The sequence below is a fragment of the Anarhichas minor genome, unplaced genomic scaffold, assembly GCF_050575085.1.
Source record: "Anarhichas minor isolate MPS153535 unplaced genomic scaffold, ASM5057508v1 ptg000027l, whole genome shotgun sequence".
In the NCBI taxonomy this organism is placed as follows: Eukaryota; Metazoa; Chordata; class Actinopteri; order Perciformes; family Anarhichadidae; genus Anarhichas; species Anarhichas minor.
In genome coordinates, this window is record NW_027466473.1 from 7669851 (window position 1) to 7683049 (window position 13199).

General features: G+C 42.5%; 1 protein-coding gene across 1 annotated transcript; it reads left to right on the top strand.

Moving 5' to 3' along the window:
• The first annotated feature begins 268 nt into the window (after window positions 1–268).
• Window positions 269–12604, top strand: rps6ka4 (ribosomal protein S6 kinase, polypeptide 4). Its single transcript, XM_076101576.1, has 18 exons — window positions 269–1263; window positions 2033–2104; window positions 2566–2633; window positions 3096–3246; window positions 3444–3559; window positions 3667–3774; window positions 4095–4175; window positions 4541–4644; window positions 4935–5085; window positions 5183–5344; window positions 5823–5948; window positions 6604–6737; window positions 7506–7599; window positions 7756–7926; window positions 9118–9309; window positions 9423–9582; window positions 9835–9998; window positions 10115–12604. Exons 1-18 carry the CDS (start codon window positions 1176–1178, stop codon window positions 10403–10405), a joined length of 2433 nt encoding a protein of 810 aa, XP_075957691.1. The 5' UTR covers window positions 269–1175; the 3' UTR covers window positions 10406–12604.
• Window positions 12605–13199: the final 595 nt, after the last annotated feature.

The window sequence follows — 13199 nt, forward strand, 5'->3', positions numbered from 1 at the left end:
TATGCAGGTCAGCTGAAATTCTACAACATTAAAGGGTGCTGAGGACTGGGACCATGGCCATGTATGTGTTGTGCTACACACAGTATTTCAGCCATTTGGACGTTGATATTGTTCTAATAATTTAGTTTCATATGGTAAAGATATGTTCACCATTTGTCTACAATCTATTATAATGGGGGGGGGGGGGGGGGGGGGGAAATCACCAACGACCAATATAGAAAGATCTAACGTTAACCAGTTCTCTTCTCGTGGCTCCGCCCACACGGAGGGTTCACGTGACTGAGCGTCGCCCAGGTTGTGTCGAAAGCATCCTGGTGTTAGCAGTTAGCTTACCGCTGACAGAAATTATAAAGTGTGAATATTTTTATATAATGGGCGAATATTAACGTGGCTCTAGTGAGGACAAAGAAGATAAGGAACTACCCAAACAGGCTTTTTTCCCCCAACATGGTTGGACAGCTGATATCGGAAGAGGCCAGTCAACACTGCTAACTAAACATTAGCGTTAGCTCACGTCCAAACTTTGACGGGCACCAGCAGCAATTCGTTAGCTAGCTGCTAGTTCGCCTAATTGCTACTACCATTCCAGCTAGCCAGGACACGTACCTTGTTATTGTAGCAGGTATACTAACTAACTAGCGCCGTGGGTATTTACGCACCGTCTAATGACGCGTAAAATCATCGTTAACGCTATTACTATGTAACGGTAGCTAACCTCTGAATAATGACAACTGTTGTATGCTAACGTTAGCCACTTCAACTTCACTGCAACTAAGATGTACACAATTGCTCCAAATCACCAGCGTTAGTGATTGTCTTTCTCATAGCTAACGTTAATAGTAAAATAAAGCGAACAGCAGCTGGTGAACAGCTGTAATCTGACTAGCTGCACGCCTGTGTTTTCTGATCGATATCGGCCAATAACATGAGATAAAAAATGCGAAACAGCAGGATGTCAAACGCGTGGGGATTAACGTCAGGGCAGCAGTATTGTTTAGGAAGCACAGCTGTCCGCTCGTTTCGCTAATCCTTGTATTCCTCATAATGACACAGTAGATGTTTGTGACTGCTGAACGTGTAGTGTAAGGTTTACATCTTGTATACACCAAGACGTCTGACTACCAAGTTCACTTTAAACGGTCTGCATAGGCTATAGTATTGTTCTTCTTGGAAGTATGCCCGGGGACGCGTCTGATAGTAGTGATGACTCCGATGCAAAAACAAATGAAACGGCCTGTACCGTCAAGCATCAAATCACCAATGGTAAGTCCAGTATACTGTTAGTTTACACCGTGCAACCAGAAACCCCTGCACACTGTAGTTCATTCCATCATGTCATTCACTAAGCATTTGTGATAACGTAAATATTTTTGACATTTTTGACATGGCTGAAGCTTTGCCAGAGAGTTGTTACTCTGTAGGGTTAAAGAATGACCCGAGGCTGGAGCTGATGATAGTGTTATGTTGTATTGCATTACATTTGAAGGTGTTTCTAACATGCCTGCTTCTCCACATATAAATACAAAATATTAGAAACACTTCTTCTCAGTGTGATGCAGTGCAATATCACACAAACCCCAAATGTACCATCTAATTCGATCAACACGCAAAATTGTATTCTCAGTAGAAAGTGTGAAAATATCTATTCAAGTATGTAGTTTGAAAATATCTTACCCACTCATGTGCCAAGCTTCCAGAACTTCTGTGTGTCAGACCAGAGGAGCTTGTGGACTCACCGCCCTCAGAGAGGAATCTTTGTTTGTGTTTCCACTCATTGTGTTGAACTCTTACTTAATGTGAATCATTTGGGGGAAAAAGACATGCTTGTGTGTGTGTATATATATATATATATATATATGTATATATATATATATATATACATACATACATATATATACACATATGTATATATATGATTTTTGAAATGTTTCTTTCTTTTGAAACAAAAAATGCCAGTGTTTGCAGGGTACATAAATTGTGCATGTACTGTGTACCGTATGTTTTATTTGTGTCGTTTCCTCTCTGCTACTAGCTAACCTCACAGGTCACACTGAGAGGGTCGGTATGGAGAACTTTGAGCTGCTCAAAGTCTTGGGCACTGGAGGTGAGTGTCTACGTGAAGCACGAAGTATTTTAAATATAAATGCAGTTGTTGTCCAACCTGAAGAACAACTTGAGTAAAATGTCAGTATGATGTAACCCCAAAGCAGCAGAATCTATTTTCCTGACATGGTTAAAGTGTTTATAATAGATTTCCATATAGACCGTAAAGAGAAAATATACCTGAGAACTAAAATGTGCGGTAAAACATTTTTTACCAAATGATCAAGACAGAATGAATCTGTATTTCCTGAAGGTAGAGCATATGCTGTAGATGTCTTTGTTATTAGAGCTCATCCATAATGAATACCTCTTAGAGATCTGAGAGGCTGTTTCTGTCAACAAAACAACACCTGATTAAATTTGGTGTGCAGGAATATTTTTGCATATATTCCAGTTGAGTTTCACTTTTGTACTAGAAGAAACTTGAATGACTGGATGAAATATTTGTTTGTGTTTTTCTAGCTTATGGTAAAGTGTTTTTGGTCAGAAAGAATACCGGCCACGATGTGGGCCAGCTATATGCTATGAAGGTGAGAGACTATTTATACTATGCTAACATACATATATCACAAAATTCACTTTTTCATTACCACGGTTTTTCACTCCACTATTTTTTTTTTTACATTTATGACTTTTATAATCTTGCAAATGTGTGAGTTTTTTCTGTCAAAATTTGCCACTGTAATCGCAGAGAATATCCAAATGTTTTTTCCTCATAAATCTACGACTTTAATCTTAATATTTGAGTTTTTTTTCTCTGAATATTATGTCCTTGCCCGGATCCGTAACTTTTTTTTTTTATATACATGCATGAGACGTACAAAACAGCTCCTTCGATGCTTCAACACTGGGCTATGTTTACAATTCAAGTCAGGAAACCTCTATAAAACCTCTTCTAAATGATTCACTGATTTTACTCAAACATGCATTTAGAACTCTTGCCCAGCACATGGTGGGACGTCACGTCAAGTTTATTTTGATTGCTTCCGTAGGTGTTAAAGAAAGCAGCTATTGTTCAAAAGGCAAAGACGACAGAACACACTCGCACTGAGAGGCAGGTGCTGGAGCACATCCGCCAGTCTCCCTTCCTGGTGACGCTCCACTACGCCTTCCAGACGCAGAGCAAGCTGCATCTCATCCTGGGTGAGTGACGGCATGCTGCAACCAAACACGGAGAACTCTTGTTGTCCTTGGCGTTGCAGCGCTGAATAGATGTTCTCTTTATGTTTCTGTCTATTACCGTTTGTCTGTTTACTTTGTTGGCATACTGTGTGTTTTGTATAATTGTTGTATTATGTCTATTCAAGCTCCCTGTGTGTTTTGCCTGTGTGTGAGTACAGACTACGTGAGCGGCGGGGAGATGTTCACCCATTTGTACCAGCGGGATCACTTCCCCGAGGAGGCGGTGCGGATTTATATCGGGGAAACAATCCTGGCTCTGGAGCACCTGCACAAGGTGCGTGTTGCTCCTTCCAGCTCAATAACTCCATGCCATCTCTGTTCACACATTACTGCACTTAACATGAATATCGCTGCTAAGTTTTCCCCGTGTGTTTCGTTCAGCTTGGGATTGTGTACCGAGACATCAAATTGGAGAACATTCTTCTAGACAACGAAGGCCATGTGGTACTGACAGATTTCGGGCTAAGCAAGGAGTTTCTGGAAGAAGAGGTATGTGAACAGATATATGCGGACTAGATGGATAGATAGATAGATATGTACTTTATTCATCCCCAGGGGGACATTTGTCTGTCGCAGCAGCACACGAAGTTACACAGTAAAATAAAAATATTAAGTATGGAAAATGCACAATATATACAATACAATAAAATACAATACAATAAAATAACAGAGCAGAACCTATTAATTTAAAGGAAATAAAGTAATAATAAAAAAAAAAGTGTGAGATCTGTTATTGCTATCACAATATTCTGTTCATATAAGATTTGTTTTTATGGTTACGCTTTATCTCCCCTTTGTCCTCACTACAGAAGGAGAGGACCTACTCTTTCTGCGGCACCATTGAGTACATGGCACCTGAAATCATCAGGGGGAAATCTGGGCACGGCAAGGTAAATGTATGACAGTAAGGCAGCAAGCACCGGTGTTCAGTGTCCACATCGTTTTGATCACGTTAAGGATTTTTAGGTGTTGACATGTGAGGACCTGTAAAGTAATCGCTCCATTGAGATCCAGTGTGACTTGAACACAAGCTGCAGATATTGAAACTGCAGTTAAAGACCAAATGCTGCAATGACTTTGGATAACTGTGGTTTCCATACATTAGATCAAAGATAAGATGAGACACAATACTTTTGTGGTTATGGAAAGCAATCAGTATCATAACAGACAACCCAGGCCAATAACTACGCAGCGGGTTTCCCCATCTGCTCATATTTAGTTCTCTGTCCTTTTATTTAATGTCGTTGTCCTTCAGTCGGTAGATTGGTGGAGCCTTGGGATCCTGATGTTTGAGCTTCTGACGGGTGCTTCTCCTTTTACCTTGGAGGGGGAGAGGAACTCCCAGAGTGAGGTGTCAAAGTGAGTGCTGCCAACTCCAATTCCATAAAACATGTATTCAAATGATCAACCTGCCTTAATCTCAGGTCATACCACTTATCTCCGAGATCGTGTTGGAGATAAATGAGTGTTGGTCTCTCGTTAATCTATCTAGCACAAATTAGAATTGCATTATCATACATCTGGTTATCACAGTGAACATCTGCTCTAGGATTTTATCACACAGTATCTTATGAGGGTGCTATGTCAACAAAATGGGCAATTATTTTATTTCCTTCACCATTTTTTTTTCCCAACCCGTCTTCCGTCAGACGTATCCTGCGCTGTGATCCCCCGTTCCCCTCCATGATCGGACCCACTGCTCAGGACCTGCTGAGGAAGTTGTTGGTGAAAGATCCCCACCGGAGGCTGGGCTCTGGACCACGAGGGTCTGGAGACATCAAAGCACACAGCTTCTTCAAGGTCCTCCGCTGTCTGTCATTCTCATATCCGTCTTCCCCCCCGTCACCTCTTCTCGTTCGTCCATAACTCTCTCCGTCTGCTTGTTGTTTCCCAACAGGGACTGAACTGGGCTGACCTAGCACAGAAGAAGGTGCAGAGTCCGTTCAAGCCGGAGCTGAAGAGTGAACTTGACGTGGGGAACTTTGCTGAGGAATTCACCGGGATGGATCCCGTCTACTCTCCGGCGAGCACGCCACCGAGCACTGACCGCCTGTTCCAGGTTAGCCTTGCTGTCTCGCCTAATAATAAATCAGATAGTGGTACAAGATGTCTTTATGCCTTTTCTGATAATACAGTTGTGTGTTAGGGGTAGGTTCATGCTTTTTTTTAAATCATGTTTCATTTTATCTCTCTCTCTCTCTCTCCTCTCTCGCTCTCCTCTCTCCTCTCTCGCTCTCCTCTCTCGCTCTCCTCTCTCCTCTCTCCTCTCTCCTCTCTCCTCTCTCGCTCTCCTCTCTCGCTCTCCTCTCTCCTCTCTCGCTCTCCTCTCTCCTCTCTCGCTCTCCTCTCTCCTCTCTCCTCTCTCGCTCTCCTCTCTCCTCTCTCCTCTCTCGCTCTCCTCTCTCCTCTCTCGCTCTCCTCTCTCCTCTCTCCTCTCTCGCTCTCCTCTCTCCTCTCTCTCTCTCGCTCTCCTCTCTCCTCTCTCGCTCTCCTCTCTCTCTCGTACTACACCTAATATTACTTCTCTGTCATTTTAGGGTTACTCCTTTGTTGCTCCCTCCATCCTGTTCAACAAGAACGCGGTCATGGGAGACTTTGTTAAATCCCATATCGGTGCTGATCGTCCTGCTTCAGCCTCTGTCCAACGCAGTGCAATATTAGAGGTACGGAGCTGGAACCAGTGGTTCTTGTCCTATAAAGACATTTTGGGGTTGAGGTGATTTGCTCAACAGTGTTTCTTAATTAGGACAGAGAGGAAGTGACACTAGTTGTTTTAGCCTCATTTATTAACTTGCCTTATTTCACAGCATGTTTTGTCGTATTTAATCTTAAACTAGGCAATATTGAAGAAATACAACAATTTTCCAGAGACTCTGTTCTGACAGCCTTTTACATTAGTACAGTATCTGTAAAGGAAATCTAAGGTCAGCTTGTCTAGTTGATATTTGTCAAACTAGAATGCACAATGTAAAACTACTGCATTGTTTTCAGCCAGAAATCATAGAAATCTCACTTTGTTTTGGTTATTTAACAACAAAAATGTGACTCATAGCTCGTTATCTAAAAGAAAGTACGGTTGCAGCGATAGATGATAAAGGGTCGGTGTTGATATGCTGACTAGCACGATGTAATTTCAGTGTTTCCTCTACAGCAAACCCTTCTCAGGTACTTAAATATAGACTTCAGGTTGCGTCACGTATTGGTCAATGCACACCAAAGTCACGTCCCATCACACCGGGGAAAAGAACATCACAGCACATCTCTTTTAACAGCTCAATGTGACTCATACCAGCCCCCCCCCCCCTTTTCTTTGTTCAGGAATCCCAGTTTTTTCAGCACTATGAGCTGTGTCTTCATGGGCCACCCCTGGGCGAGGGTAGCTTCTCTGTGTGCAGGAAATGCCGACACAAGCAAAGTGGCCACGAGTATGCCGTCAAGATCGTCAGCCGCAGGTGAGATGTGATGCTGCAATATCCCGTGTGTCATTTCTTCCTTTCATATTGAATTGGGGGGGATCCAAAATCAGGAACGATTCATGTCATTATGAATACAAAACAAAGAAACAACAAAGACCAGCTTGTTTTTCATACTTCGATTTTTATGTTCAAGTCAGAAATAGGTTTTGAATTAACGAGCCACGGACTGAGTCTGATCTCTTTTATTTTTTAATATGTCAGATCTGTGTGACAGGAAGTTACTGACTTCTTTGCGTGCTGCACGTTAATGTAATAAGTTGCTTTGATACTGAAGAAATCTGAAGAAACGAGATTCTCAGACAAGGCTTCTGAAGACTTCCCCTTCCTGTCCCAGTACACGCACACAGTGAGTTACGCTGTAGCCGCCGGCTCAGCTGTCGCCATGTTGTGAGCTGCTGAATAGAAATGCTCCCAAACTCTTCCAAAGCCACTTTAAATATCCAAATTAAATCCAATCAGTGGCCCCTTTTTCTTTTTACAAAAAATCGAATGTACAAAAACAAGCTGTGTTTAGTTTTTTATTGTGTTGTGTTCATAAATGAATAACAAAGTAATGAATTGTTTTTTTAAATGTTCTGATTTTGGATTCCCTGTTTTCCTGTGAAGAGAACTAACGATGCACAGATTCTGCTCCACCATCTTAGCGACAGCTCTGAGCTCGTGCTTCACAGTGTCACTGTACCGTCTGAGAGTACGAGTCACAGAATGTCCTCGGTAACATGTGTACACCCTGTTCTCTGTTAGAATGGAGGCCAACACCCAGAGGGAGGTTGCTGCTTTGAGGCAATGCGAGACTCATCCAAACATCGTCAAGCTGCATGAAGTGTACACGGATCAGGTACGGTGGAGGAAACACACACACACACACACACACACACAGGATGACGTGTCCAATAACAAACACATTTACTGTGTGTGCTTTCAGGGATGGGAACCTGAGCGATGTGCAACAACAAAGCCGCTGTTCAAACTCTTCTTTTCTCTCCTTCGTTAGTACCACACATATTTAGTGATGGAGCTCCTGCGAGGTGGGGAGTTGCTGGAGAGGATAAAGAGGAAGAAACTCTTCGGAGAGGCGGAGGCCAGTCAGCTGTTACAGAGCCTGGTGTCGGCAGTCAGCTTCATGCACGAGGCTGGAGTCGTGCACAGAGACCTCAAACCGGAGGTGAGCTGGGCTGACGATGACTCCATAAAACATACAGTCTCTCATTACAAAAAAAATGAATTGATGACTCTTATGACACAATAGCACCGAGCTGTGTTCTATGCACACGCATGCATGTATGATTCCTTTCATATAGAAAACATCAGTCCAAAGTCATTGCATCCATAATTCCTCTCATCATATTGAAATTAAAAATACATTTCAGTAATTGCATTTTTTTCTCCAGAGAAGTTAGATGTTAAAAAGGAAGCCGTGGCGTGTGGAATTATTGGCTCAGAGAGAATTAGTGAGAACAGAATGAAGTTTTAATTGTCTCGGTATTTTCCACTGTGAACCGCATGTGTTGTGTTTTCCCCCGAGGACGTCTCGCACAAACTGGCTTAATACAGAGTTATAGCCGACCTGTTTGATGTGGGGGGGGTGTTATTTTCCTTTCTTTTTTTTTTATGCATCATTTTGCACATGATTTAATCGACGTAATAACAGTGGACAACGGCGCATAATGTCTCTGCTGCCGTGCGGCACTTTTCAAAATGAAGGCTGCAGATTTATCACGCGCATATCCTGCCGTCTTCAGATGGCTGTGGGATTTAATTAACGCAAGCAGTATAGAGCAGCTGTGAATGACAGATAGTGGTACGAATCAGCCATTAACTTTTAGTAACGCTCCAGTGTTTTACTGAGACGCCTGTCGTAATCGCATAAACTTTTATATTTGATGCCAATCTGAAGGCATTAACTGGTCGGAGAGTGTTTTTAATTAAAATGGTTTATCTACATTTTTCCATAATTCCCGCAAATTTCTTAAGTATCGAGCTCGCGCTTTGTTGACACAATCACCGAATGATGAATCATGGTCAGATGAGCGTTGTGGAAGTAGCGGCTGTCCTCCGGCATCTAATCTAGTTTTCACCAAGATATCAACTCATTTTGGGAAGCCTTTTCTTTTTTTTGTTTTAATGAAACTCCCATCTGTTCCCCTCTTACTCCTACCTTTGCACCACATGTGCTGCACTGCGCACGGAAATGCGATTCACACAGGTAAAGCCTAAATTTAGGCCAGGAACATAGCAACTCGCAGTATTTAGTAGTTTTACTAGTTGTACTAGGTTTTACTCGCGGTATTTAGACGTCAGTAAAGACGAGTGTGAAAAACAAGAGCGGATGGTCGTGACTTTTTCTTTCTTGCAGAATGTGCTGTTTGCAGATGAGGCGGAGGACTCCATTCTGAAAGTAATAGATTTTGGATTTGCCCGCCTGTGCCCGGCAGGCAGCGCCCCCCTGCAGACTCCCTGCTTCACGCTGCAGTACGCCGCACCTGAACTCTTTGAGAGTGCAGGATACGACAAAGCCTGCGACCTCTGGAGTCTCGGGGTCATCCTGGTAATTTAACCAAAAACCGCTGATTCGGTCACATCGGTAAGGCTAACTGAAGTACTAACGACTCTCTGTGTGTGTGTGTGTGTGTGTGTGTGTGTGTGTGTGTGTGTCATCAGTACACCATGCTGTCAGGCCAGGTGCCATTTCAGAGTGAGCAGCGGGGGATGACCTCATCATACGCTGCTGACATCATGCAAAAGATTAAAGAGGGCGATTTCTCATTGGATGGGGAGGCATGGAAGGGCGTATCGGAGGACGCCAAAGAGCTTGTTAAAGGTATGCGATATAGTACGTTTTAAGTGACACACTTGGGGTTTGCCTTAGTTATTAGGGCCACATTACATAATTAACATGTAACTAAGTACGCGCTTCGGTGGAGTTTCTGCCTGCCCTGTGTGATGGGGGATGGTTTAGAGAGTTCCCACTGAGCGGAGCACTCGTCAGAAGTCAGAGAAATGTTTTGTCTGCTTCCCTTATGTCTTGTTCTGTTGTCGTTGTGTTTCTTTGACTCTTTAATTCTGATTTAAGGCTTACTGACCGTGGACCCAGAGACGCGTCTCAAACTCTCTGATCTGAAAGAGAACAGCTGGCTGCAGGGCGGAGCATCCATGTCCACCACTCCTCTGTGCACTCCAGATGTGCTCGAGTCTAGTGGGCCTACTGTCCGCACCTATGTCAATGCCACCTACAAGGTAGTAGTAGCATTGTGTACACAATTTGGCAAAGTTCTTTAAAACGATGATTGCATGAACTCAATGTGTTTCATCTTGCTTTTCTTTGGTCCCCCCCCCCCCCCCCCCCCCGCCAGGCTTTCAACCTTGGTAAGAGAGAGGGCTTCTTTCTGAAAAGTGTCGACAACGCTCCCCTTGCAAAACGCAGAAAGCTGAAGATGACGAGCACAGGCGTCGAGACCCGATGGAGTTCATCCTCTTCCTCCTCCTCCTCCTCCACTTCCTCATCTGCCTCGGCCTCTGCAACATCATCCAAAATGCAGCCAAAGCAAACTGTGTCCCCAAAGCAGACTGTGTCCCCAAAGCAAACGGTGTCCCCAAAGCAGACTGTGACCCCAAAGCAAACTGTGACCCCAAAGCAGAGCTAGCCTCAATGGCAGTGGAGAGAACAGAAGGGAAATGAAGAGGTATGTGCTTCTACGGGCAACACAGGGTCCTCCAGTGCTGATGGGGTCACCCAGTTTCCAAAAAGAAAGACCATACTTTCAAACCAAAAGACTGGTTTAGGTTAGTGTTAAGTTTTCAATACAACATTTTATTACATCTTTTAACAACAAAGCAACTTTGCCAATATTCTCCCCTAACCAAAATGTGTTTTCCTTGAATGGATGGAGGAGGAGATGGCAGGAGTCTAATTTGGCATCATGAAGATGCACAGAAATCTGTGGTCTTGAGAAAAATATTATTATCCAGTATTGACCATGGTATGGTGATATTATACACTAAAAGTTCAAAATGAGACATTTATTACCTGTTTTCACTGTGTGTAAGAAACAGTGCCTGGCTATATAGGGACAAAGGGAAAAAGGAGCCATAAATGAGCAGAAGCCATATTTATAGCGACGCAGCGAATTAAACGTTGTGGATACACACCGATTTGCACATAGCAAATGAATAGCCCTTCCAGCAATTCACAGGCTTGAATCCTTTGATTGTATCTAGTTATTTTGAACTTTGCCACACGCGTAATGATTCGGCAAAAGCTTGGCCACGAGTGCTTGTGCCACACGAAAGCACTCGTCTTTCTTTTTTTTTTTTTGCTGTTGCACTATTTGCAGAGAGCGTAAATGATCGAGAAAAAAAAGGGCAGACTGCTGGAAGGAATGGCTTCGGAGGGAAATGCTTCTGATATGTGTGACCTTTGAGATGGCAGAGGATGCTGTAGTCAAAATGGTCTCTATTGGATGCGGTTTTAACTGCGTCAGTCCTGTGGGCACTGACTTTACAAAGCAGTTGCACTTCCAATACACTACCAACTCTACAGATCCTGTTAAAACACAACGCATGTCTCAGTCGATGGCTCTGATAAAGACTCCAGAGTTGCACTTGAAGTGGTCGCAGTGCTGACGGCGTGCCCGACAGTAGCACTTGTAAACGCAGTTGAAGACACAGAAGGACGCGTGATCTAGAGAGTGGGGGTTTTTCTCGTCACACTTGCTGTAAATTGCTCGTATTATTGTGCCGCTCCGACCATTTCTAGCATGCTGATCCGTCGTGAAGATGAACTTTTTTTTTTTTTTTATATTTCGGTATCTCAAGCGTACTTTGGAAATGTTTTTATGCTACCGAGTGCACAAGAGTGTTTGCACGTAGATTGGAGCAAAATCCATTTTTGGTGGTTTTGGTGTCCATCGCCTTTGGCTTGTGAATTTTCAAAGGGTATTACAGTTTGTTTTTCTGTTGCCCTATCAGACCAGCGCCATATGCGGCTCCCACGAATACAATCTGATTTGATACAGTGAAATATTCCCCCCCCTTATTAACGCTCAGCTTCTTGTCACTTGGGATGTAAGGGGCCACCCACAGATGTCTTTTTACAGATGTGCTTTTAAAACATTGTATGGCTTTGAAATTCAAATAATGTTACAGAATGAGACACGTAATCATGAATTTATTATGGTTCTGATGAGCCCATCCTGCAAGTTCTGTATATACTCATTCTTGATTTAAAGCAAAAAAAAAAAAGAAGATGTATGTAATGATTTTAAGATTTGTAAACTGTTTTAATGGTATATTAGTCTTCTGGTGTATTTTTGTTGGACTTTCTTTCTTTCTTTTTTTTTTAACATGTTGCACAAACAGTTGATCAATTAAACACATTTCAGCTTTAACGGTGCTTTCTCTGATATTTATTACATGTAGTTGATATTAATGCTGTGGTAATGGGATTAATGATTGAATTGGCTCCTGTAGTGTGTGTGTGTGTGTGTGTGTGTGTGAGCGGTTGTGTAAGAGCATGAATGGTGCTGGGAAGTTGGTTGTACCGATATATATTTCTGTACCAGATGAAGCATTATTGCAAGTTACTGTATTATTCCCTTGTTGTTTGCCGCCTTTGTCTGTTTATAAGGTAACAGGTTGTTTGTGTTTGAACATTTACATTTTTACTTAAGAATCTGTGCTTTTATTGGTGTTCTTTTGGTGTAGTTTCCTTTTCGCTTCCTTTTTTTGAGCATTACTATTTTACTGAGATGCACTGTCACTGATGTCGTAACTGGGAATTTATCTTTTGCACCAAGTTGTTTTTTTTTTTTTGGTTGGTGCAAAATAAACATTACTTTTAAATAGATGGTTGTGCGTCGAGTCTTTTGAGTGTTGTCATTGTTCTGTGAATGCTTTTGATCGGAGGGAACATTGGTTTGAGCACTTTCAGCACCAACTACGCTCCATAAATACTGGTGGTGAGACTTTTAATTATTGCTACCAATCAATTACACAGGAGGTTTCATAACCTTTCCATTTGACAGAAGCCATTCTGAAAATGGACCTATTTTATAACGGAGAGGTAAAAACCTCTTGTTAAAAACAATCAGCGATTTAATCCATTTCAAACCAACATGAATAGTTTTCAGTCAGCTGCAAGGTGAGATGTTTTACCACAGAATATTACACTCTTACCTCTTTTTGGAGTCATTGCCAACTCTAAACTCAAAATCCATGTTCAAATGTACCTTAAATCCCCTATTCAATCTCTTGATTTTACCATCTGTCCACAAAAGAGAGTCGCTACAGTCGCTGATGTTCAGAGGCTTTAAAGCTTATAAAGTTCTCTCTCTCTAGTCTGAACAACTAGCACCGCTTATTTCATATTGCACACAAAGGACAGGAAATGGAAAGGGTTGGGTGGATTTCTAAGCATTCTATCTGATCCTCTCTGGATAA